This window comes from Pipistrellus hanaki, assembly GCF_964339955.1.
Source record: "Pipistrellus hanaki genome assembly, chromosome: 5".
Taxonomy (NCBI): Eukaryota; Metazoa; Chordata; class Mammalia; order Chiroptera; family Vespertilionidae; genus Pipistrellus; species Pipistrellus hanaki.
The window spans coordinates 77,577,671-77,602,038 of NC_140507.1; the positions used below are offsets into that span (position 1 = coordinate 77,577,671).

Genomic DNA, 24,368 nt, shown 5'->3' on the forward strand with positions numbered 1-24,368 from the left:
CTTCAGAGCAAAAATATTCCAATTTCCACTTTTCTTGAAAATTTTGATGTTTGTCACCAATTTTCCATTTAGTTTTACTACCACTTGATTTCCATAGGGACATACTGAATGCAAAGGACTGAAATAAATGATTAATCATTAACATAAAATAATAGAACATTTTTAATAAAAATCAATATTTTTCCTTGAACAGTAGCTTACCGGACTCTGAATAACAGCACAAATTAATAGGCTTAACGCAAATAAACCTATTTTTCTTGTTCTCTGAAAGCGAAATATTTCCTGTTCCGTACACGAAACAAGTCAGTAAAAGTCTAATGACTTGGCAATCGGCTGCTAAAATATTCGCTGCTGGTGTCAGTGGGGAGAAAAGGTGTGCCTGTGTGTAAGGCGTGTAAGGGAAATGAATGCAACACGATTATAGTAATCAGTCATTAGCAAACGTTGTAGTTTGTTATTAATCATTATGTATAACAGGATATTGTAAAAATTAGGTTACAAAATTTTTATTAAAACTTTTTGTTTACGAACCACTATGTTGGCTGAGCCACAAAAATATTTGTTGAGGGCGACATGTGGCCTGTGGACTGAGAGTTTGACATGCTTGCCCTAATGAAATATCACCTGACACACTAGAAAGGCTTTAATAAGACAAAAATAAAATGGAAGTAAGATGTTTTGCTGGGCATGTAAAGAGTGGAACCCTCACACATTGCTGGGGGTGGAGGACACAGCCATTTTGGAAATCTGTTTGGTGGCTTCTAAAGTTTGGACATATAATTAGCATATCACTCAGCAATTCCACTCCTTCATATGGGCCCAAAGAAGCGAAACAGTTATTCGTACAGAAATGAGTACACCAAAATCATAAAAGTCAAAGGGTGGCAACAATCCAATGTCCATAAATGGATGAATGGATAAACAAAAGGTGATGTATACATGCAGTGGAATAGTGTTCAACCATTTGATATATGCTACCACATGGATGACCTTGAAAACAGTATGCTACGTGAAAGAAGCTAGACTATAAGGTCATGTATTGTATGATTCTATTCATATGAAATGCACAGAATCGGCTAATTCATAGAGACAGAAAACAGATAAATTCTTGCTAAGGACTGAGGGAGGGAGAAATGAGAAGTTCACTTCTCGGGTGATGAAAACCCTTTAGAAATAGAGGTGATGGCCTGGCGGGTGTGGCTCAGTGGTTGAGCATCAACCCATGAACCAGGAGGTCATAGATGGATTTCAGATCAGGACACATGCCTAGCTTTCTGGCTCAATCTCCAGTGCAGAAGGCAGCCACTATTAAAAAAATATATATATTTAAAAATATTTTTATTGATTTCAGAGAGGAAAGGAGAGGGTGAGAGAGTCAGAAACAAGACAATGAGAGAGAACTATTGACTGGCTGCCTCCTGCATGACCCCCATTGGGGATCAAGCCCACAACCCAGGAACGTGCCCTTGACTGGAATCAAACCCAGAACCCTTCAGTCCATAGGCCAATGCTCTATCCTCTGAGCATAACCAGCTAGAGCTAAAATACATTAAAAAATATATTTTTTATTATTAAGAGTATTACAGATATCTGCCATTTTCCCCTCCTTTACCCCCCTCCTCCCAGCCCCTACCCTCACTTCCCAGGTTTCACTACCCTATTCCCCATGTCCATGGGCTATGCATATAAGTATATAGGTTCTTTGGTTTATCTCATCATTGATGTTTCTATCTCTCTCTTCCTTGCCCTCTCTCTGAAATCAACAAAAACATATTAAAAAGAAAAGAAACAGAGGTTATGGCTGTACAACTCTGAATGTATTAAATGCCACTGAATTGTACACTTTGATTAAAATGGTTGATATTATGTTATGTGAAATTCACCTCAATAAAACAAATCACTTAAATATTATATTAGATAATTTTAAATTGTATTCCTCCAAATTTAATAATTTGTTTTCTTTTAGGCCATTTCTATTGTATCTAATTTACTTATTACTAGAGGCCTGGTGCACTGGAGTGGGGGGGGTCTCTCAGCTCGGCCTGCCTCTTCTCACAGCCTGAGAGCCCTCAGGGGCAGGAGGTGACCTGGTGATCATGGGAAGGTGACACCCCATCACATCTCTGCTGCTGCCACTGCTGGCAGTGCAAGCATCGACTGGCTCTGGTTACCTGAGCCTCAGGTGGCCTGGGCGGCTGGGAGGCTGAGGGGACTGGGAGACTCTGAAGGCAGGAGCATGGATCGCCTTGCTGTGCACCTGCTGCCCCAGCGGGGCTGAGGGGACTGGGTGCTGCTATCTTGTGGCTGTGAGTGCTACCATCTTGGAGGTCATGGCTTTCAATTAGCATATTACCTCCTTATTGGCTGTGGGCGCTGCCCTCTCTGTGACGGTGTGAGGTTCCACCAGCATATTCCCTCTTTGTTAAATGGGATAATTATTTCATTTGCTGATAATTTATATTACAATGAGAATGTGTAGTATTGATAACTTTTTTCATTTGCTTTTGATCTTTTATCTTTTAAAAAAATACATTTTATTGATTTTTTTCTTACAGAGAGGAAGGGAGAGGGATAGAAAGGTAGAAACATCCATGAGAGAGGAACATCGATCAGCTGCCTTCTGCACAACCCCCACTTGACCGGAATCGATCCCGGAACCCTTAAGTCCGCAGGCTGATGCTCTATCCACTGAGCCAAACCAGTTTTGGCAGATCTTTTATCTTAATATGTTCATGAGAGTAACAGGGAGGTACAGTCAGCTCTAGTGCAATGGGAAGAGGAATGCAGTGAGGAACAGGCAGAGCAGGGCCTGGGGACAGGCGGGGTTACTTGCCTGTTCCTTCATTGGTCCTGAAGGTCAGTGGCCCATTGGGCAAGGCCTTGCTCAGCTCTCTAAGGATCTGCTCCTGGCCAGTGAGCAGGATAGTGGCCACAGAGTGCTGCTCTGAACGAGGCAGGGTAAGCAGGTCCCCCGAGGTATTCAGCAGTTTATCCACCTCCTGTATGACGCCCTAGGGAATGGGGACACAGAACCAGTGGATTTGTGCCAGAGAAGCTTCAGGAAGACCCTGTCGTTCAGCTTCTGAGAACAGACCCTAGAGCCTGTCTATTTGGGGACAAAGGTGGTATCGGATGGGATTCCCTGGGCAATCCGCCACTCAGAGGTCAAACCCTGGTCAAGACTACTACTATGCAATTCCAGTGGCCAGAAACAGGAGGAAAGGTGTTAGTGGCTCTAGCAGAGAGTACAAATACATGGTATGCTCTTCCCACCCACCTTGGGAGAGTGGGGCCTCACAGCATGGCGCCATTGTGTTGGGGTCAGTCTCCTTCTAGACCAAGGGGTCCTCGGGTCTCTATGGGATGCCTCTACCTGCCTCCCCTGGGTCCTGTCCTTACCTGGATGGTGTTCTTGACTGAAGCAGGCTTGAAGTCTCTGACCAGCTCCTGGACTTTTTCAAAGAAGTGAGAGAGACTCTGGGGAAAGAGATGAGGCTTTAGAGACTCTCATGTGTGGGTGGGGGAGTGTGGTGCAATGGGTGGAGGGTGGGCTGAGTGGAGGGATCTTGCCTTCTGGTGCCGGCTGGAGTCACTCACCTGGCTGTTGATTCCAGGGGGTGTGGTCCAGGTGGGGAAGGAGATCTCTGCAGGGGACAGGACAGCAGTCCATTAGGTGTGTGTGTGTGTGTGTGTATGTGTTCAAGGCAGGGCCTAGTTCAGGCCAGCTAACTTCACACTTAGTAGTCCTTTGTTCATTAAGGACTCTGGGCCCCTCTCCTCTTTACACCCCACCCTCTTGCCCCTACACCTTGGCTGGAGGTGATGACACGTGCTGACCGCACACCCCTGAGTGGGGGACACAGGGATTATGGGAAGGGTGCAGAGGCCTAACACACAGCAGGTGAGCCCCACACAGAGGTGCAGGTTGTGAGCTATTAGACACATTTCTCCCGGTGAGTAATTAGCTGCTGCCCAGGGTCCCCCTGGAGCCTTCCCCTTGGTACCCCAGCTCCTTCTGCAGGACTCCAGATCTCTTCCCATTTAGTCTCAAAGAACGGAAGCCTGACCCAGCAGGTGCCCCCAGCATTCAGTGTGCTGCGTTCGTGTGGCTGCCCGTGAACATGTGATCAGGTGGTTTGAGTTGTGGGTCCAGGGGAATGTGGGATCTGAACTCCGAACCTTGTTCACAGACGGTGTTGTGTGCGCCATTGGGGGACCCAGGAGCCGGCTTCCAGCCAGGGCGGCAGCGGCACTCATAGCTGCCCTGGGTGTTGAGGCATTGGGTGGTTTTGTGGCAGGAGTTTTGCCCTTGTATACAGTCATCCACATCTGAGGACAAAGCAGAGAGAGTGTCAGATTCCAGGCTCAGTTTCCTTTCGTCCATACTTGCAAGGGAAAGGATAGGGTGGTGGATGCCTGAAGCCATGGGCAGCCTTCAAGCCTAGGAGTCAGCCACGTTTCCTGTCATGGAAGCATCTGGAAAGCCCCACTGCTTCCTGCCAGGCAAGTGGTGCCTTTTCTAGTTCACATGGAGGTATCCTGTGGGTAAGCATGGTGGCCTAGGTGCTCTGTTGTCCAGATGTGGCCAGAAGCGGCCCACGTCCTCCCTCGGACTCTCTCTACCATCACCTCCTCCCCTGGCAGCTCCCAGCTAGGGCAGGGGCAGCACTGCCACCTGGGTCCCAGCCTGAGGACTCAGGCAAAGGCCAGGCTGGGCCTCCCTGGGACCAAGTGCGGGAGAGGTGCTGCGGGCCTGAGCAGGCTCCTTTCGGTGGCCTTGGTCCTGACTCCCCCGGGGGTGCTGTTGGCTGAGCTCTCCTTGGATCCTGGTGTTTCTGCTGAGACAGCACTCTCCCATCCACACGACTTCTGAGACTCCAGCCCATGGAGAGGGACTGAGAACCAGCCCTGAGTCTGACCCCTCGCAGACAAGGCTGTTAGGCCGGGGCCCGAACATGAACTTGATGCCAGGCAGGACAGGGCCACCTGGTCAGAGGGTGCCAGGCCATGAGGGTAGTGCAGTCTTGGGGTGGGAAGATGTTCCTTCTGATCCCCCTGAAGGCATCCCCAGGACTGGCAGGAACTGATGAGAATTCACATGTGAGCAAGGCCATGTGGGGCAGGGCTGGGTGCCTGGAGCGGGGCACAGGGGCTGATGGGTGAAGAGTGGCAGGAGTGTCTGTCATCTGGCTCCTTGTTCTCCCACCAGGGACACAGACCTGTGGGCCTGGCCAGAGGGGCTCAGCCTTCGTCTTCAGTCCCACACTGATATGGGCCCCCATGGCATCTGGGTTGATCTCCTCAGGAGAGGATTGAGCCTGGAGCAATGGTGCCCAATGACACCTGGTTTCAGGCTCTTCTGTCCCAGCAGGGTGGGCCTGTGGACCTTGCTCAGAGTCCCTAGGATCCCTGGCTTATCCTCCTGCTCCCCTCTCTGTATTCTGGGTGAGTCCTGGTTCTGCCTGACCACTGCTGGCCCCATCTACCTGCGGATGCCTGAAGCCCCTTCCTGGCTCCCCTGCAAAGTGAGCCGAGCCTGGTGATGAGTGCAGGCCTGCTCCTCCTGGGTCTCTGGTGAGGGGATGGGCTAGGCCAGCTGTTCTCTGAGCAGCCACCCTGGGGCATGGTCCCCTGGGTTGTCCAACCGGAGAGGGTGTGTGAGATCAGAAGGGGAGGAGAAAATGGTGGACGGATAGGCAGACCTGTGGGACACCTCATCCCAGGGCCAGCCTGGAAATACAACTAAGTTAGAACATTCACCTGGAATTACCAACTGAGGTCCAGCTGAGGATGTGACTTATAACAGGAAGAAAGTAAACAACTAGAGACAGGCAGGAAGGGGGAGGTTGTGAGAGCAGGGGAGCTGAGCGAGGAGGGAGCACTGTGTTACAAGAGCATACAATGGAGCAGTGACGGTCTCTTCAATAAATGGTGTTGGGAAAACTGGACAGGCACATACAAAAAAAACGAAGCTAGACCACCAACTTACACCATACACAAGAATAAACTCAAAATGGATAAAAGACTTACATGCAAGATGTGAAACCGTAAAAGTCCTAGAAGGAACTATAGGCACCAAAATCTCAGACAAAAATGAACAAAAATAGACCTGGAGACTAGAAGCATGGTTCGGACTGTTGAACCTCAGAAGGAAGGCAGGGGAGAGTGGTTAGAAAGAGATCAACCAATGGAGTTATGCATAAACATTATCCGTGGACACAGACCATGTGGTGGTGAGGACCTGGAGGGCGAGGGGGGAGGAGGGGGTGGGGAGTGTGGCGGGCTGGAAGAGGTCAATGGCGGAAAAAGGGCACTTATGTAATACTTTCAACAGTAAAGGTAAAAAGTAGAGAGAAAGAATGAGTGTAGTCCAAAAACCCAACAGCCTCCACTGTGTTGTGCTCTATGATCACATATGCTTTCCCAGCATTGTCACTCTAGGGCTCTTTTCCTAGAGTGTGAGAATCAAGCACACAAGTACTGCTTGGTGTGTCAGAGTGCTTGCTGCCATTTTCAGATGGGTAAAATGAGGCACAGAGCAGTGAAGCACGTGTCCAAGGTCATACAGCTACTTTTGTGTTTATTTGTAAAGAAAAAAAGGTGTTGTTTTTTTAAACACAAAACCACAATAATACTATCACATCTTGCACATTACCAGTGATTTCTGAGTAAGTGTCCTGGCTGGTGCTGCATGCCCAGCTGTTGGGTAGCTGTACCAGGACTTGGGTCCTGGCTAAAAGGCCATCTGCCTCTCTGTGCTAGTGGGACAGGCACAGGCACACTTGTCCCCACTCAGACCTGGGGGCTGCACCTTGGACCAGGGCCCGGCACCCTGTATGTTGCAGGAATGGCTCTGGAGACTCCAAACCTCCTGGATGGGGAGATGGAAGGTGCAGGTCATTCTTACCTTGACACGTGTTCTCACTCGCATTAAGGAACTTTACTCCCCCAGAAAGAAGCCTGTATCCTGGTTTGCATGTGCAGTAGTAGCTCCCCTTTGTGTTATGGCAGTTTGCGGCGTTTCCACAGGCAGTGCCTGGCTGGCCTTGTCCACATTCGTCAATGTCTGCAACAAAACAGGATAAAGGGTCACCTCCCAAAGCCATGAGTGCCCTCAGGGCAGAGAGCCTGGTCCCATGCCCAGCATGGAGCCTGAAGCTCAATCAGTGTCTTTTGGGAAATAATTAGACTCAGACAACACTGCAGTGGCTGGAGCAAACCACTCCTGAAACCCACCCAATCGGCTCAGCTCTGCTCAGCTTTCTGCCTGTCACCTGGATTTGGATCCAGAATAAAGAGTTGAAGTGGTGGGTGGGTGGAAGCTCTGCATCCCGCTCCCCAGGCCTGGAAGGGTAAACTGAGGCACAGGTTCCAGGCTCCTAGAGACCCAGCTCCTCCCTCTGTACGAAGCCATGTTCATTCACTTCTCATTTTCTACCTTCATGTCTTTTTCTCTTTTCTTTGTCCTTCATGATGGTCTGAGCACAAAGGCTAAGGCCACCAACCACCATTCCGTCTCCATGTAGCCCTCCACCGCCCAAGCCTCTGTACCTTCACAAATATCCGCTTGGCTGACTTCAGTCTTTCCCTGTGGAGGTTTGAATCCTGTGTTACAATGACAGGCAGTGCCACCGACACATGAGGAGTCTGGAGGGCACTTCTGGGGACAGGCAGAGGCTGTGGGATGGAGATCATGGTCAGAAGATGAGGCTGAGCCAGAGGCTGGGAGGAGTGTTGGGAGGGGCAACCCTGAGCTTCCCCTGCAGCAGGCCTTTCCCTGCCTGGGCTGAGAGGTGCAGGTGGGGGATGGGACTCTGGCTGTGGCCGGAGTTACTCCCAGCAGACTCACCCCTGGCGCTCTGGGGTCCATCTTCCAACAGAATCAGCAAGACACACAGCCCTGGAACAGAGAGATGGGGGTCAGGGGGGCACAGAACAGGGAGGGAGGCCTGAGGGGGACACATCTGAGGGAAGGGGCTGCTCCCCCCTCCAGGCTCGGGCTCTGTCCATTGCTCAGGGAGACAGTGGCCGGTGGCCCCTCCCTGGCCTCCAGTGCCCCTGGCCAGAGGGTCCGCACCCCTCGCCTGAGGGGGGCTTCCAGGCACTGAGGGATGGGAGGGGCCGAGCCTGGCAGGGGACTTGGCTTCTGCTGACCTGTGGGCAGCAGTTCAGGAGACATACTGGAGCCAGGTGGCCTTGGCTCTACTCCCAGACCCTGGTCAGTGCCTCAGTTTCCCCTAATGAGGAAGGGGCTCTTTTCCTAAAGTGTGAGAGTCAAGCACACAAGTACTGCCTGGTGTGTCAGAGTGCTTGCTGCCGCCATTTCTTTATGTAAAAATGAAGGGGTTGGGCCAGGTGTCCTCTCAGGTCTCCCAAAGCTAAGGTGCTCCGGCCACACCCCTCCTCAGAGACACAGGTGCAAGCACACTGCACCCACACCTGTCAGCCACAGGACCAGCTCAGGACCCCGTGGTGACATTTCATGCCCTGGCTCCCTGCACACAGGAAGATGCTGGGGCTCATGTTAGGGGTGGAGCTACATGGGTCCCCCAATACTGCTCTTCCTGCATCTCAGGGGCACCCCATCCCAGGGCATGTCCTGGGGTTCTCCTTAAGTCAGCAGGGGTCTAGATATGAGGACCCATACATCACAGAGAGAGACAAGGAGACAGATGGAGAGAAAATAAAGAGAGAGAGAAAGAGAGAGAGAGAGAGAGAGAGAGAGAGAGAGAGAGAGAGAGAGAGAGAACTCTGAAATGGAGAGAGAAACAGAGAGGTAGAGTTAAGAAGACAGTGATCTAGAGAGATTATCAGAGAAATTGGGCACTCCTAGAAAGGGAGAGACAGAGTCAGAGACTAGACTGAGAGACACAGAGAGATAGAGAGATTGAGAGCCAGATAGAGAAACAGAAGGGGAAGGGAGGGAGGGGAGGCGGAAGAAGGCAGGGTGGGTGCCTTGGCAGCAGTGGGCTGTGAGAGGGTTTGAGGGATCCATCCAGTCCCTGCTGATCTAGAGATGCTGGGGAGGCAGTTCAGATCCAGATAATCCAGGGAGAACAGATGGGGGCAGAGGGTGGAGGGATGGGGGCCAGGGAGACAGTGCAGGAGTGAGTCACCTCCTGGGCCAAAGGAAGGGATAACTCAGGGCTCCCCGTCCCCCATGGAGGGGCTCCCAGGGGGATTTGGGGTCTGTCAGTGTGAGCACAACTTGGGGAGCTGTGCCGGGTGCAGACTGGAGGGTCTCCTGAGCACTCAGTTCCAGTGTCCAATCTTGATACCCCTCAGGCCAGCAGAGGGCAAAGTCCCCCACACCCTCTCTGAGGCCCTCACAGATGAGGTCAACTGAGGCTGGACTTCCTGTCTTCCTCCTCTGTGGCTACAGGGTTTGGTTAGTTCTCTCTTTGGTGGAAACCCACTTCCTCTTTTAGGACAGATCACAAAATGACCTTCCCTGGCAGGGCGGGTCCTGGGCCAAATCGTCCCCAGCTCCCAAAGCCCCAGTGGCGACTTCCATGCTCACAACCGCCCAAGGAGACAGAGGCTCTGTTTATGTCCACTCTGCAGATGGACAAACTGAGGCTCAGAGCCCAGGAAAGGCTTATGGAGAATCTGGTGAGAGGGGGCTGGGGAAGATGGAAGTGAAGGGTAAGTTCCCCAGACCCTGCAGGGAGGGGGGTCTCTGTGCTGAGCTGGGCTTTCCTGGGGGGAAAGGGGCTGCTGGGCCAGAGCCCACCAGGGGCCCAGGAAGGCCCCCAAACAGGAGCCTGGAGAGGGGGCACGTTGCCTGCTCCCAGTCCCACCTGGGTGCATTTCCCTAGCTGAGCCCTGGGCAGTCAGATCCTGCCTGGGGCCCTTGGGCAGGGGTGGGGCCTTCATTTTCTCCGGGCTCCTCCTGCTAAGGACTCTCCCCCCCGCCCCAGCCCATCCCCCAGACCCACCAGTGAAATAATAATAATAGTAATATTAACAACAACAACCATAATAATATTCACCTAATTCTTACTGTGAACCAGGACTCAACCCTTAGCACAGCCTGTGAAGGGGAGACCAGTCTTGCTCTGCCCCATTTCACAGACCTGGAAAGTGAGGATCAGGGGCTCTGTGACTTGGACCCCTGACACATCGCCCCCTGCAGGTGAGCTACACACAGACTGGGAAAGTTTACTAAAAATCATCTAATTATAATCATGCAACAGGCGAATTACATGCTATGTAAATTACACCCCACCTTGATAAAAAACAAGCAAGCAAGCAAACAAACAAAAAAAAATAGCTCACGCCTGGCACCATGGGCCGGCACAGGGAGCCCCATCCCTGTGGCCTGGGGAAGTTCGGAGTGGAACCCCACGTGTCATTTCTTCACTCTCTTTGTTGCCCGGTTGCCCCGGCAACGGGCTGCCCCAACAACCTGATAACCGTTAGAGCCACCCTGGGTGGGGCGGGAAGGGAGGCCAGGGGGAAGTCAGAGCAGAGCTCAGGCTCAACCCACAGCGGCAAAGCCCTCAACGCACAGCTGAGTCCCCGCTGGGTCTGGGGGAGCAAAGAAGGAGGGTCTCCGGGCTTCCCCTGCCACAGGACGGGAGATATGTGGGTGTCACCCCATTGTGGAGGGTCCCCCTTAGCTCCCTAGCCTGCTCTCTGCACTCTGCTAAGAGTGACTTCCTGAGGGGGTCACAGCACTCATTCGGCCCCTCTCTTCCCCCGGCTCCAGTTTCCCCTCTTAGGGAGCAGCTTCCAAAGTGGAAGGAGCTTGGAGATCCCTCTGGGGGTGTGGAACAGACCCTCAGAGCACCCGGGGGGTTCCAGCCTGGTGTGGGGGTACCCGGGCACTGCCGGCTGCTCCCTCTTGTTCCCTGGCTCCTGCCTAACCATGTGGCTTCTCCATGTCAGGCCCCAGAGCTGCCAGCTGTGCCTCCTATGTCTCCTCAGTGGCGGTGGTGTGGGGAGACTGGGAAATGGAGGCACCAAAGGGGTGCTACCAGGAGCTCCCCTACCCCTCCCTTAGGGCCCCAAGTTCTTACCCTGTAGGATGTGACAGGCGCTGAGGAGGGGGCCTCCCATGGTCTGGGCAGGGTGCTTCTGTGTTGCCAGGCTGGGCAGCTGTGAATCGTTCTGTGGCCTCCTGGCCCTTATACAGCCTGTGAGTGGGGGTGGAGGAGCCACTGCCCAGGGCTGTGTCTCCACACCATCCACAGAATCTTCTATTCTTTTGCCTTCTCCTCCCCTGGGATGTGCCTTGAGCAGTAACCCATCTGGAACTCAGTCTTCCTGATGGGAATGGGAATACAATGCCTGCCACTGGCCTCACCAGCAGGGCGGGGAAGAACTGGGCTAACACACTGGAAATGCACTGAGATGTTTTCTGCAAGCTCAGGGGAGGCCCAAAGAGGAACATCCTATTATTACCACTATCATAGGGCCTGTCAGCAAGCCGGATGGCTCTGACTTCAACTGGACCCCAAATCCGCCCACTACTCCTCCTCGGCCCCCACCCTGGGCTAGCCCCATCGACTCCCACGTGGGTGCCCTGGCTCCTGTCCCCACACTCTGTTCCCCTCTGTCAGCCCAAGAAACATTCAAACCTGTAGAGAATTTTTATGAGTTTATTTGAGCCAAACTGACAGCAATAACCTAGAAGCAAAATCCCAACTGATTGAGGAAATTCTCCCAAGAATGTCAGTTTTGCACAGTATTTTATACATTACAATCAAAGGGAGAGGCACAAGAAATGCACTGGTGGTAGACTAGGGAGGCAGGCGCAGACATCTCTGGGGTTGGATAAAAAGTGAAAGGAACAGAGGCAGACTCCTTTATGCAGGAGGGTACAGGAGCCTTAAGAGTTCACAATCCACATGATAACAATAACAGTGAGGGGTTCTGTGATCTCTTGTCCAGGTGGGAGATTGTGCTCTGAGGGACTGGATAAAAGGAAGTTACCCTGACATCGCAAAGGTATGTTATGTAGATGCAAAAAGACAACAGACAAGCTCAGTGAAGGTGAAGCTTGGCCTTTTTCAAGGAAAGATACACATCTAAGACTTGACTACCTTCCATGACTAGATTTTAGTTTAAACGTTTTTATTTCAGACTGTCCCATTGCTATCAGTGGAAGTGGAGTTCTTGGGGTGCTTCAAGGAAAAGATTTGCTGAAGCTGCAGGAGAAGATGGGATTTTTTGGGAAGCTTTATTGATGATGTAAACTTAAGCGGGTTCCCCTCCAAGGTCCCATCTCTGTCCATCTCGCCATGGAAGAAGTCCAATCTTGTCTTCAGCAGGGCCAGCTCTGGGCCATGTGATTGCTTAAGGTCACATGGCTATGGAGGTGAGCAGGGGAACACAGGGACGATTTTGGGTCACAGAGCAAGAGGGAGCACAAGAAGAAGAGAGTGAGGACTCTGGGGATTTGAACCTTCAAATGTTATATTGTAAATCAGTAACTAAAACAGGAGACTCCTTAATAAGCCAAATTAATTTGGAGGTTTTTTATTTTATTTCATTTTATTTTATTATTTTATTATTATTATGCTAGCGCTATTGGGCTCAGAGTAGAATATCTCTGTCAAATTCTGGGCCCCAACATGATGGAAGTCCTCCCTAGTTATTCTGTTTTTCAGCTCTTTGTCTTCCAAATTTGGAATGAGACTTCCAGAACCTCTGAGAAAAAAGGCTTGCATGCTGGGATGGGGCCGTGAGACCATATCTCAAGGCCTGGCCTGGTGCCAGCACTGACAACTCTGTCTGGGCATAGGCTATGGCTTCTCTGGAATGGGAGTAGTCTTATTTTCCTCCATTATTTAAGAAAGCAAATGTTTACAGAAGCCAAAATAGCAGGGTTAAAATGTCAAACAGCAGTTTTTACACAAGATGGAATTTACTAGCTTCACAAACATTTTGTGTGTTTCCATGGCCCAGGGTCCCTGTGTGCACATGCACGAAGAATTTGAATCACCGACTCTTAGTGTGTGTGTGCCAAAATCAGGGATCCTGTGCGCAGGCAGTGAGAAACAGTCAAGTCACTGGTGCTCAGTGCTGTGTCTCACATGGAGAATGAGGCTCCCTGGTTTGCCTGGGGGACAGGGTGGCACAGCCGCGCTGTGTCAGCGGGAGGTTGAACCCTGTGCTGCGGGAGAGAGACTTCCATGTGCCCTCATCCAGAATCAAAGTCAGGTGGCACAGCAGCCCTGTGTGGGCCTGAGGTCTTGTTGCTGGAAGGCGCACTATGGGAAACAGATTCTCTGTGTCCGTGGGCCCAGACTCAAATTTTTTTTTTTAAATATATTTTATTGATTTTGTACAGAGAGGAAGGGAGAGATAGAGAATTAGAAACATCGATGAGAGAGAGTCATCGATCAGCTGCCTCTTGCACACCCCCTACTGGGGATATGCCCACAACCAAGGTACATGCCCTTGACCGGAATCGAACCCGGGACCCTTCAGTCCCCAAGCCGACGCTCTATCCATTGAGCCAAACCGGCCCCGGCATCAGACTCAAATTTTGGTAGCGTAGTCACCCTGTGTGGGCGTGGGGTCAGGTCACGGGAGTGCATGCTGTGGGGAACACACACTCCTTGTCTGCGCACCCAGACTCAAATTGGGTAGCACAGCTGCCCTGTGTGGGCAGGAGGCCTGCTTGTGCGGATTGGAGCGGGCCTAGCAGTTCCTATGCAGCTGCAGAGGGCAGGTGGGGAGGGGGATGGGCTCGGTGACTCACAGAAACCCGGGGCCGGGATGCCTGTAGTCTTGGTGTCCCTGGGTCTGCAGCTGTGGTCACAGGTCTTTTACCCAAGTGGCTGTAGGGTCCTGGTTTGCATCTGAAACCAGATTGGGTGGTGGCGAGGCTAGGATCCTAGTCTCAAGCAGTTCTGTTCTTCAAGATGGCATGGCTACTGTGCTGCCGGTGTTCTCCCCCAATGGCTGAGTCTTAACAACATACTCCTTTCTCGATTCTAATCACTGAGTGATGTACAAACATCCTAATTTGCTTGGTGGATTTTGTAGTAGCATCTTAGTTTATCAGGTTTACTGAGGTACAATTGACAAATAAATTGAAATATATTTAAAATGTATGACCTAATGACTTGGTTATAGTGGAATCTTGAGCAAAAAGAAGTCCCCAGAGACCCATACAAAAGCCACTGTTGTCATAAAGTTCAGACACAGAGAATGTGAAACAAGGTTTTGGCACACAGATGTGCAAGAGAACAAATAAACAACCAAAATGAATGAGAGAAGAGGAAACAAAATTTGAGCTGGTGGAGGGAGAGAGCAGGGTTATGTTCCAGTTCTTGGTGGGAGACTGTAAGAAAGAGGTGGGGGGAGGGATCTTTATAGGATTAACAATAAAAAAATAAAGTAAATTGAAGCTGGTCATGGGAAATTGTTTTAAATATATATTTTTCTTAAAAATATTTTTATTGATTTCAGAGAGGAAGGGAGAGGGAAAGAGAGATAGAAACATCAATGATGAGAGAGCATCTTTGATCGGCTGCCCCTTGTACGCCCCACACTGGGGATAGAACCTGCAACCTGGGAATGTGCCCTTGACTGAAATTGGACCCGGGACCCTTCAGGCCATAGGATGATACTCTATCCACTGAGCCAAACTGGCTAGGGCTGGTCATGGGAAATTGGTTTTGTGAACCTGAGATGCTGTAAAACTTTTCTTTGAACTTTTAAAATGTTTTAAGTCTCTAATGAGAAGTGGTTAGAGGAAGAAGAGATGGAAGAGGTTCCCAGGCTGGGGTGGCCCCAATGGGGAAGGGGATGAGCTAGGGGGAGGGGAGAGGTCGTGGGCAGTGGAGGAACTGCCAGCGGCCAACAGGAAGCTATGTAGTACGGAGCTGATAACAGTCGGTGCTTTTTTGGTTGCTTTATTGAAGCTCAGAGCCTCTTCCCCATTCTGCAGAAGCTCTTGGGAGTGCCCAGTGGCAAAGGGCTCCTGCCTCCTAGGGACCCTGCAAGGGAGTTCCAGAATGTGGGCGGGGTGTGTAGGGAAGGATGAAAGAGGGTTTAGGCTAAATGCCAAAATCAACCTCTCTTTGTGCCTCAGTTTCCCCAGCTGCACCACTCCCTCCATCACAGGTTTTTGGGGTCTTGGGCCATGGTGCTGATGGTCATGACCTGTCTCAGAAAGAAGTGATGTATTCTGAGAGCCAGGAGTTTCAGTAAGAGTAAAAACATCCCCAGCATGCTCTCAGATTGGGGTCTCCCTTCACCAGTTGTATAGAACATTTTTGTCACGTCCTTAAAAAGTTAAACAGAGTTCCCCCATGACCCAGTAACTCAACTCTTAGGTAAGTACCTAAAATAACTGAGAGCAAGGACTCCAACAAATATGTGTACACCCATGTTCATTGTAGCGAGATTCCCAAGCGCTAAAGGATGGAAACAAACCAGGGCCCACTGGCACATGAATGGGTGAACAAAATGCGATCCATCCACGCAATGGAATAGTATTCAGCCACAAAAAGGAATGAAGTTCTGATAGAGGTGGGGCTCACCCAGCATGTAAATGCGATGAATGCCACTGGATTGTTCACTTTCCAATGGTACATTTCACATCGTCATGGATCTCACAGCAGTTTTAAAAAATCCCGAGAGTGTGATGGCACTGCCTCCCACCCCCACCCCCACCCTGGGCATCTCTGCTGACACAGCCTCTCCTTTGTGCCCCACAGGTTGCGCCTTAGTTCATCTTTCCACTATCTGAGCTGAAGTAGGCATTACCCTCCTCCTTTTACAGATCTGAGAGTCACATATTCACTCAACGAATGCTGCATCCCAGGCATTGTTCTAGGCTCTGGGGGGTACCTGTGTGAAAAAGCCAGAGGAAAACCGCCACCCCATGGGAGATCATGAACATGATACATGAGAATGTTGTGGAGATTGCCAGGAATGGGAACATTAAGCAGGTTAATGAAGGGGAGGGAATGCTGGTGGGGGCAGGTTTACCAAAAACCAAGGGGGTAGGGTGGTGGGGAGGCCTTCCCCGAGAAAGTGACATCTGAGGAAAGTCCTGAAGAAAGTGAGGAGGCAAGTGCTATGAAGACATCTGGGGAATAATGTTCTAGGCAGAGGGTTAGCCAGAGCAAAGGCACTGAGGCAAGGGAGTGCCTGGTGTGGAAGAGCAAAGAGGCCTGTATTATTGAAGCTGAGTGTGTGTGTGTGTGTGTGTGTGTGTGTGTGTGTGTGTGTGTGTAGGGGGGAGAAATAGAAGATAAGGCTGAAAGATGATGGGGTAACATTGTATGCAGCACACAATAAAGTTAGAGTTGAATTAAAAAATATTTAGCACTCAGACTGGAGCTTTCAGCCCTGTGTGGGTTCTTTACTGTACCCCTCATTTCTGATAGTCTCTGTTGAGTACCTGGGGCATTGAGATCCTCCATGGCAGCTAGCAGAGAACTTTCCACAGACCTTTCCACACCAGACATGAAGTAGGAAGGACCATGAGCCATTTTACAGGTGGGGAAACAAGCTATAATGGGGTGGGATTATGCAGAATTACATACACACAGGCAGAGCTGGGAATCGTGATGCTCTCTCCTGCACTAGGGTAGGAATGTAGACTCTGGGTGACTTCCTGCATCCAGCCCCATCATCACTTCCTGTCCCCCACTTCCACCCTCACGCTCCATAGCAATTGGAGGGTTCCCGTGAGCACACGTGTCATGGACCATTCCTGCTCTGCTCAAGCACTGTCCATTTCTCCCACCTGATTCACAGCAGAAGCCCTCTCACATGGCCCCAAGCACTCTGCCCTGTCCCCTCCATACCCTCATTATCTTCTGCTGTCCTCACATACTCTGTTCCAGCCATGTAGGCCTCCTCACTGTTCCTCAACACTTCAGGCATGTTCCCACCTCAGAGCCTTTACATGTTCCCTCTGCTTACTCTGCCCTTCCTCCCTCAGACATCCACACATTGCTTGCCTTACCTCTTTCTGGTCTTTGTTCAAATGTCACCTCTTGAGGATTCCAAGATGGCTGCAGAGTAGCTCTATTAGCTTACTCGAAGCTCTGGTCCAGACTTGTGGCTAACTGCAGAGCATTCAGCATGAAACACCAGTTGAAGTGTAGCCTCTCTGAAATATTGTGAATGGGGAGAGAGGCGATAGTACAGGAGAAGACTCAGAGAGGGTGAGCCTACTTGTGCAGCTGCATTTCTGGGAAGTCAGAGTGAAGGTGTCGCAGCACAACCCACACCCCTGGGAGCATGGGGTCTTAGCCCCATGAAGGGATCCTGAGTCAGAACAACAGAGAAGGAAAGGGGAGTCCATGTAGCATCGGGCTGTGGGAATCAGTGATGATTTGGTCCAACTGGGAGACCCAGATTGCACTATGGCAGGCAAAGAGCAATTGCTTTGTTACAACACTAGGCTTGGATGTTTGCCCTGATCTGTGTCTGTAGGAGGGGCCACGTGGAAGGACTCAGAGCTGGCAGAGTGGTCTGACTAGTACACCTAGCAGTGTATCTGAGGAACCCTTTATTCTCTAGAAGAACTTTTGGCAGTATGCAGGATGGGGGTTGGACAGTGTGATCCAGGGAGAGAAGATCAGTCCTGCCCACCTCAAGCACAGGGAAAGTGCTTCTCCCCCATCTGTAGAGTAGCTGATACTGCCTTGCCCTGCTGGGACCTGAGGCAAGGAAGAACGACTCTGGGCTTTAGATCTGGGCCCATGTGGCTGATCTGGAGACACAGGAGACTCAGACATTTGGCCTGTTCAGAGCCTACGCAGAGGCCACTCCCAGTGGGGGTAGTCTGAAATACTGGAATTACAATCAAGGCTGAGTTTTTAATTTTCTCGCTCCTCCTCATTGGTGGAGCAAGGTGTTGCAAGAAAGCCAGGCATCGCTGAGGCATTAGAAAGAAAGGAAGTTCCCACCCTCCCCCTATTCCAGTCTGTTTAAACCTTCCCGGTCAATACCCAGATACCCCTGCAGAACTCAGTCCACGGGGGAAGAGAGAACAGCTCAGAATAGGGACATTCAAGGTGAAAGGCAGGCAGACCTAGCATCTGGGCTACAAGACCCCACCCTCTGGATTACTTGGGTTTTCCCCTGTTGTGATCTAGTAATGCTGGCCAAGATTTACATAGGCAAAGGCAATAGCTCACATGGCAACAATTCACATGGGCTTGCAGTAGGAAACCGCCCGGGAGGCCCAGGTTCAATATACTAGTAAGCACCTCAAATAGCAGTCACAAGCACTTGTATAACAGTTGGCATGCCAAGGTTTGGTTAGAGCATCACAATCAGCAAGACTGAGGGCTGGGCCCACCCATAAATGGGACAACAGCAATCCAGATCTACACAACCAACACAAGAAACATTCCTAGAGCACCCAGCTCAGAAGATAAAGGAGAGTACAAAACTGGGTTCCACAAGGAGGACCACCCACCAAGACTGGGAGGCATAGCAGCCTTATGCAATACACAAAAACAAACACAAAAGAACAGAAAAATTGGAAAACAAAGATAGCCTCCAAAAGGAAGAACAGAAGAAATCCCCAGAAAAAGAGCTAAATGAAATGGAGGCAGAAACGGAGTAGAAAATGGTTTTTAGAATGCTCAACAGAATGGAGGAGGACATAGAAACCATAAAAAGAACCAGTTGAAAATGAAGAATGACATAGCTTAAATAAAGAATAAAATGGAAGGAATTAGTAGTAGGTAATAAAAAGCAGAGGACTGAATCATAGAATTAGAAAATAAGATAGAAAATATAAGTTATTCAGAGCAGCAACAAGAAAAATACTTTAAAACATGAGAACAGATGAAGGGATCTTTGGGACAACATGAAACATAACAACATCCACATTATAGGGTGCCTAGTAGCAGAAGAAAGTAAGCAGGGGATCAAGAACCTGCTTGAAGAAAACTTACCTAACCCTGTGAAGATAAAAGTCACAAAGTTGAAGTAACATAGAGTTCCAATGAAGAGGAACCCAAAGTGAATTACACCAAGACACATCATAATTAAATGGCAAACATAAAAGACAAAGAGAGATTCTTAAGTGCAGCAAGAGAGAGACAGTTACCTACCAGGGAGTTCCCATAAGACTATTAGCTTATTTCTCAACAGAAACACTCTAGGCCAGAAGGGAATGGCATGAAGTATTCAAAGTAATGAAAAAGAAGAAATGCTAAAGAAGACTTCTCTACCTAGTAAGGCTACCATTTAAAATTTAAGGTGAAATAAAGAACTTCATAGACCAAAAATCCACCACCACCACCACTACTACCAACAAGCAAGCAAGGAAGCAAACAAGCAAACAAAAAGAAACACTACAGGAGTTTAGTAACACAAACCAGTATAGCAAGAAATATTAAAGAAACTGCTGTAAGGAGATGAAGAGAAAGAGAAGAACATAGGCGTAAATAATAAAAGTGGCAGTAAACAACAACCTAGAAACAGTAACCTTAAATGTAAATAGATTAAATGCTTTAATAAACATAGGGTAGCTGAATGGTTAAGAAAATATGAAGTGTATATATGCTGCCTACAAGAGACTCAATACAAAACAAAAGACTCACAGGATGAAAGAGAAGAGATGGTAAAATATGTTCCATGCAAGATAAAAGCAAGGGAAATTATACTTATATCTGAGAAACTATACTTTAAAACAAAGGCCATACAAGTGACTAAGAATTATGCTACATAATAATAAAGGGATCAATCCAACAAGAGAATATAACCCTGGTAAATATACACATCGGGGCCATATTATTATGATCTCTGAATGCCTAATAATCTGGCCAGTCTATATATATATATTAGTGGCTTGTTGCATGCATTTGGGGTCCAGCCAGCCTGGCCAGGGGGAGGGGACATGGGTGGTTGGCCGGCTTGCCTGCTGGTTGAACTCTTGGTCAAGGGGACAATTTGCATATTTGCCTTTTATTATATAGGATATACACTGAGTGGCCAGATTATTATGCATTCAGAGACCATAATAATCTGGCCACTCAATTTATATGCACCCAATATAGGAGCATCTAAATATATAAAAAACACTTTCAGGACTTAGGCAGAGCTAAACAACAATGCAATAATGTAGGGGACTTTAACATCCCACTGAATACACTGGATAGATCTTCCAGACAAAAAATTAAAAAGAAATAAGTGACCTTAATGACACACTAGGTCAGATGGATTTAATTGATATTATAGAACATTTAATCCAAAATCTGCAGAACATACATTATTCTCAAGTGCACATGAAACATTCTCAAAGATATAACACATGTTAGGACAAAAACCAAATCTACATTTTCAAGAAAATTAAAATCATATCAGCCATCTTCTGGGATCACAATGGAATGAAGCTAGAAATCAACTTCAATAAAAACTCTCAATAACCTTCAAACACATGGAGGATAAATAGCATGCTATTAAATAATAAATTGGTTACCAATGATATCAAGAAGGAAATAAAAAAAGTTCCTGGAAACCAATGAAAATAAACATGCAACAATCCCAAATCTATGGGACATGGCAAAAACAGTCCTCATAGGGATGTACATAGCATGACAGACCTACCTCAAGAACAAGAAAAATATCTATTAAACTATCTAACCCTATAACTAAAAAAAACTAGAAATTGAGGTTGAAGCCTCGTGATGACTGGTACCATGGAGCTATCTCTCACCCAGTGGGGCGAGCTGGGCCCTCCCTGGGGAAGAAACCCAGGTTCCCCAAGATATGTGATCAGTGCTGGGGCCCTGCCAGTAGGTGAGGGGATCCTAAGGCAGGAGCTGGACGTGGAGGCCACAGGGGCATAGGATACAAAGGAGACAGAACTGAACCTCACATCACTCTGTTTGGCCCCAGAGGATGGCAGGTTAGCCAGTGACGGGTAAGATTCCTCAGGGAAGGAACAACCTAAGACAGGCACAGTTGAAGAGGGGCCATCAGGAGAGAACTTGGGAATCAACTGAAGTGGGACACAGACCCTCACCCCCCAAACTTTGCAGGGGCCTGAGTCTCCTGCCCCATGGCTGCTTAACTTCCCATGCCCAGCTCAAATCAGGACCCAGGTAAAAGACAGAGACTTGGCTGACAGCAGCTGCCCTTGCACTACAACAAGACTTGTTTGAGTTGTCTTGTAAACATAGTGTGGGGAAGTGGCTTTTTCACATCTAAATTCAGCCTACCACCAGGAATTCTCAGGGCCTACTCAAGAAGGCAAAAAATCCTATCCCCTAATATTTATACAGTAAAATAAGATAGTTTTAGAGTAATAAGTTTAACAGCAAAATAGTACACAAGTTTTCAGGCTAATTTAAATTGGCTAATTGAAATAAGCGAATATTCTAGAAAAACTAATTGTACTGGACAAAAAGCTGTTCCTAAAGTGTTAACTAAAAAATTTTAAAAATATATATTTTATTGATTTTTTACAGAGGAAGGGAGAGGGATAGAGAGCTAGAAACATCGATGAGAGAGGAACATCGACCAGCTGCCTCCTGACAACCCCTACTGGAGATGTGCCTGAAACCAATATACATGCCCTTGACTGGAATCAAACCTGGGACCTCTCAGTCCGCAGGCCGACGCTCTATCCACTGAGCCAAACTGGTTTCATCTGTTAACTAAAATTTTTATTGATAGTTCATCTCAGTATAAAAACTCACAACAGGAAATGAAAAAAAAGCAGTCATACTATGGTGCAAAAAATTACAATTTAAAAGCTATCAAGGCTACATTATAAAATTTTCAAAAGCCTCCTAATATTTAAATCAAAAAGGGAGAAAGTAGAAGAATATCATGTAAGAAAAAATATCCTGTAAGTAAATTACATCTAGAAAATTTGTACTTTGGAAAATTAATCGTAATGCTAATAGCAAGACATCCATGAAAAACACACATGGTGTCAAAACAAGCCAGAGGAAAATTATTTGGGAAAAAATGAAAAAGGATCCCAAGTCAAATTTATAGAAAGTATTCCTTTATTAACTTTTAGTTGAGAATGTGTTTATATATTTTTAGAAAACAACTCCGAGACCATGTGGATTCTGGCAACAGAGAAGAATTGACAGGACTACTCCAACCATGAAGACAGAAGAGAAGCAGTCCAGAGATGGAAATCGCTGATGAGACCTTACCATAATAGCAGTCAGCAGTTGTGTATCCCTGCAGGTTGTGGACCTGCATTAACGCCATTTGTTCACCATGCAGAACTGAAATATCATTGCTGACATGTACACATAAGGAACTATTTGACATTGAAATTGGGTCTCAAAAGAACTTTTGGCCCAGAAAGAAACTCACAACAGACTGATTCATATGCCTTTCAGCATAACGATTATAGCTTATCTCTTTTTTGATTCTTATAAGTATATTTCCACTAGGACATAATCTCCCTTATCTAGGGGAAATGGTGGACAACGTAGACTAGTGAATTAGAACAGACCCAGAGATAAAGAGCCATGGGTCAGACTGTTGGACCTCAAAGGGAGGGTGGGGATAAAAGGGAGAGATCAACCAAAGCACTTATGAGCATACATATGAGCCTAACCAGTGGTCAAGGACAATAAGGTGGTGGGGGCATGAGTGGGGAGGGGTGATGGATTGGAACGGGGGGTTGAGGACAAATATGTGATACCTTAATCAATAAAGAAATTAAAAAAAAATACTAGAAAGAGAACAACAAGAAAGGCTCAAAGTAAGCAGAAGGAAGAAAATAATAAAGATCTGAGTGGAAATAAATGACATAGAGACTAAAAAAACCCAAAACAATTCAAAAGATCAATAAAACCTAGAGCTAGTTTTTTTGAAAAGATAAACAAGATTGATGAACCTATAGCCAGAAACAAAGACAGAGGACCCAAATAAATAAAACCATAAAAGAAAGAGGCAAAGTAACAATAAACATCACAGAAACACAAAGGTTTGTAATAAAATACTGTGGACATCTATATGCTATTCAACTAAACAACCTGGATGAAATTGGTAAATTCCTGGAAACATCCAATCTTTCAAAACTCAATCTGGAAGAATCACAAAATCTGAAGAGGCTTATAACAACTGATGAAATTGAAGCAGTAATCACAAAACTCTCAGCAAATAAAAGTCTGGACTGGATGGATTTATAAGCAAATTTTACTAAACATTCAAAAAAGAACTAAAACCTATCCTCCTCAAACTATTCCAAAAATTTCAAGAAGAGGGAAGACCTTCAAACTCTTTTTATGAGGCCAGGATTATCCTAATTTTAAAACCAGATAAACACACCACAAAGAAAAAAAGTTATAGGTCACTATTCCTGATGAATATGGATGCTGAAATTCTCAAGTAAATATTAGCAAATAGGATTCAACAATACAATAAATGGAAAATAAACCATGACCATTTGGGATTTATTCCAGGAATGGAAGGCTGGTACAATAGTCACAAATTAATAAACATGATACATTACATAAAAATATGAAGCATAAAAATCACATGATCATATGAATAGACACAGACAAAGCATCCAACAAAATCCAGTAGCCATTTTTGATAAAGACTCTCAGCAACATGGAAATATAGAGAACGTCCTTCAATATAATAAAGGTTGCTTATGACAAATCTACAGCCAACATCATGCTAAATTAGCAAAAACTAAAAGTGTTTCACTTAAAACCAGGAACAAAACATCATGTCCACTTTCACCACTCTTATCCAACATAGTACTGGAAGTCCAAGCCAAGGTGGATGTGTTGTGATTAGTCAGGGCTCCCTCCATCCCCCCATGATTTCCCCACAGAGGGAGGCTCAGGCCACTACTGTAGCAGTGGTCAGCAAACTGCGACTCATGAGCCACTTGCGGCTCTTTGGCCCCTTGAGCGTTCTTATGCCACTTCTTCAAAATAGACTCGTCCAGGCCGGAAACCAACTTCTGCCATTGGGTCACGAAACTTCAATATCACTGTATGTGAGTGCCTTCACGTGGTATTTTGTGGAAGAGCCACACTCAAGGGGCCAAAGAGCCGCATGTGGCTCATGAGCAGCGGTTTGCCGACCACTGGACAGGGTAATAAAAAGCATGTGAGGTTAAGACAAGGAGTCATAAGAACTGAATCAACGACTTCCAACCTGGCCTTTTGGGACCAGAAAATCATTAGAAAAAATTTCCTTTGTTTTTCCAGAGGCCCAGAGTGAAATCACGTGCTTACATATTGGAAAAACATGAGGGAAATGTGCCTGATAAGCTGTAAATATCCCCCCTGTGCAGTCCACAGCCTATACAGCACTGGCAGGCAGGGCATAGCTGTTGCTTTTGATTCCAAAGCTGGCTCAGGAACTGATGCTTCACTCCTTCCTGATGTCTTGTATGGGGAAGAGCTTCACTCTCCATCATCAACCATCAAAGGAGCAATTCAGAC

At 47.7% G+C, this 24,368-nt stretch overlaps 1 protein-coding gene across 2 annotated transcripts in view; it reads right to left on the bottom strand.

Moving 5' to 3' along the window:
- Positions 1–24,368, bottom strand: part of LOC311623595 (adhesion G protein-coupled receptor E2-like) — a 236,445-nt gene that overhangs the window by 32,442 nt on the left and 179,635 nt on the right. Inside the window, exons 1-8 of one of the 2 annotated variants that reach the window (XM_084885875.1) lie at positions 11,022–11,263; positions 7,850–7,900; positions 7,552–7,677; positions 6,908–7,066; positions 4,180–4,329; positions 3,598–3,644; positions 3,400–3,477; positions 2,834–3,011 (exon numbers count right to left, since the gene is read on the bottom strand). In XM_084885875.1, the coding sequence (XP_084742001.1) occupies positions 2,834–3,011; positions 3,400–3,477; positions 3,598–3,644; positions 4,180–4,329; positions 6,908–7,066; positions 7,552–7,677; positions 7,850–7,900; positions 11,022–11,061 (829 nt within the window). In that variant the 5' untranslated portion in view covers positions 11,062–11,263. Of the gene's footprint in view, positions 1–2,833; positions 3,012–3,399; positions 3,478–3,597; positions 3,645–4,179; positions 4,330–6,907; positions 7,067–7,551; positions 7,678–7,849; positions 7,901–11,021; positions 11,264–24,368 lie in introns of those variants that run through there. The other variant, XM_084885874.1, reaches the window with a different exon arrangement.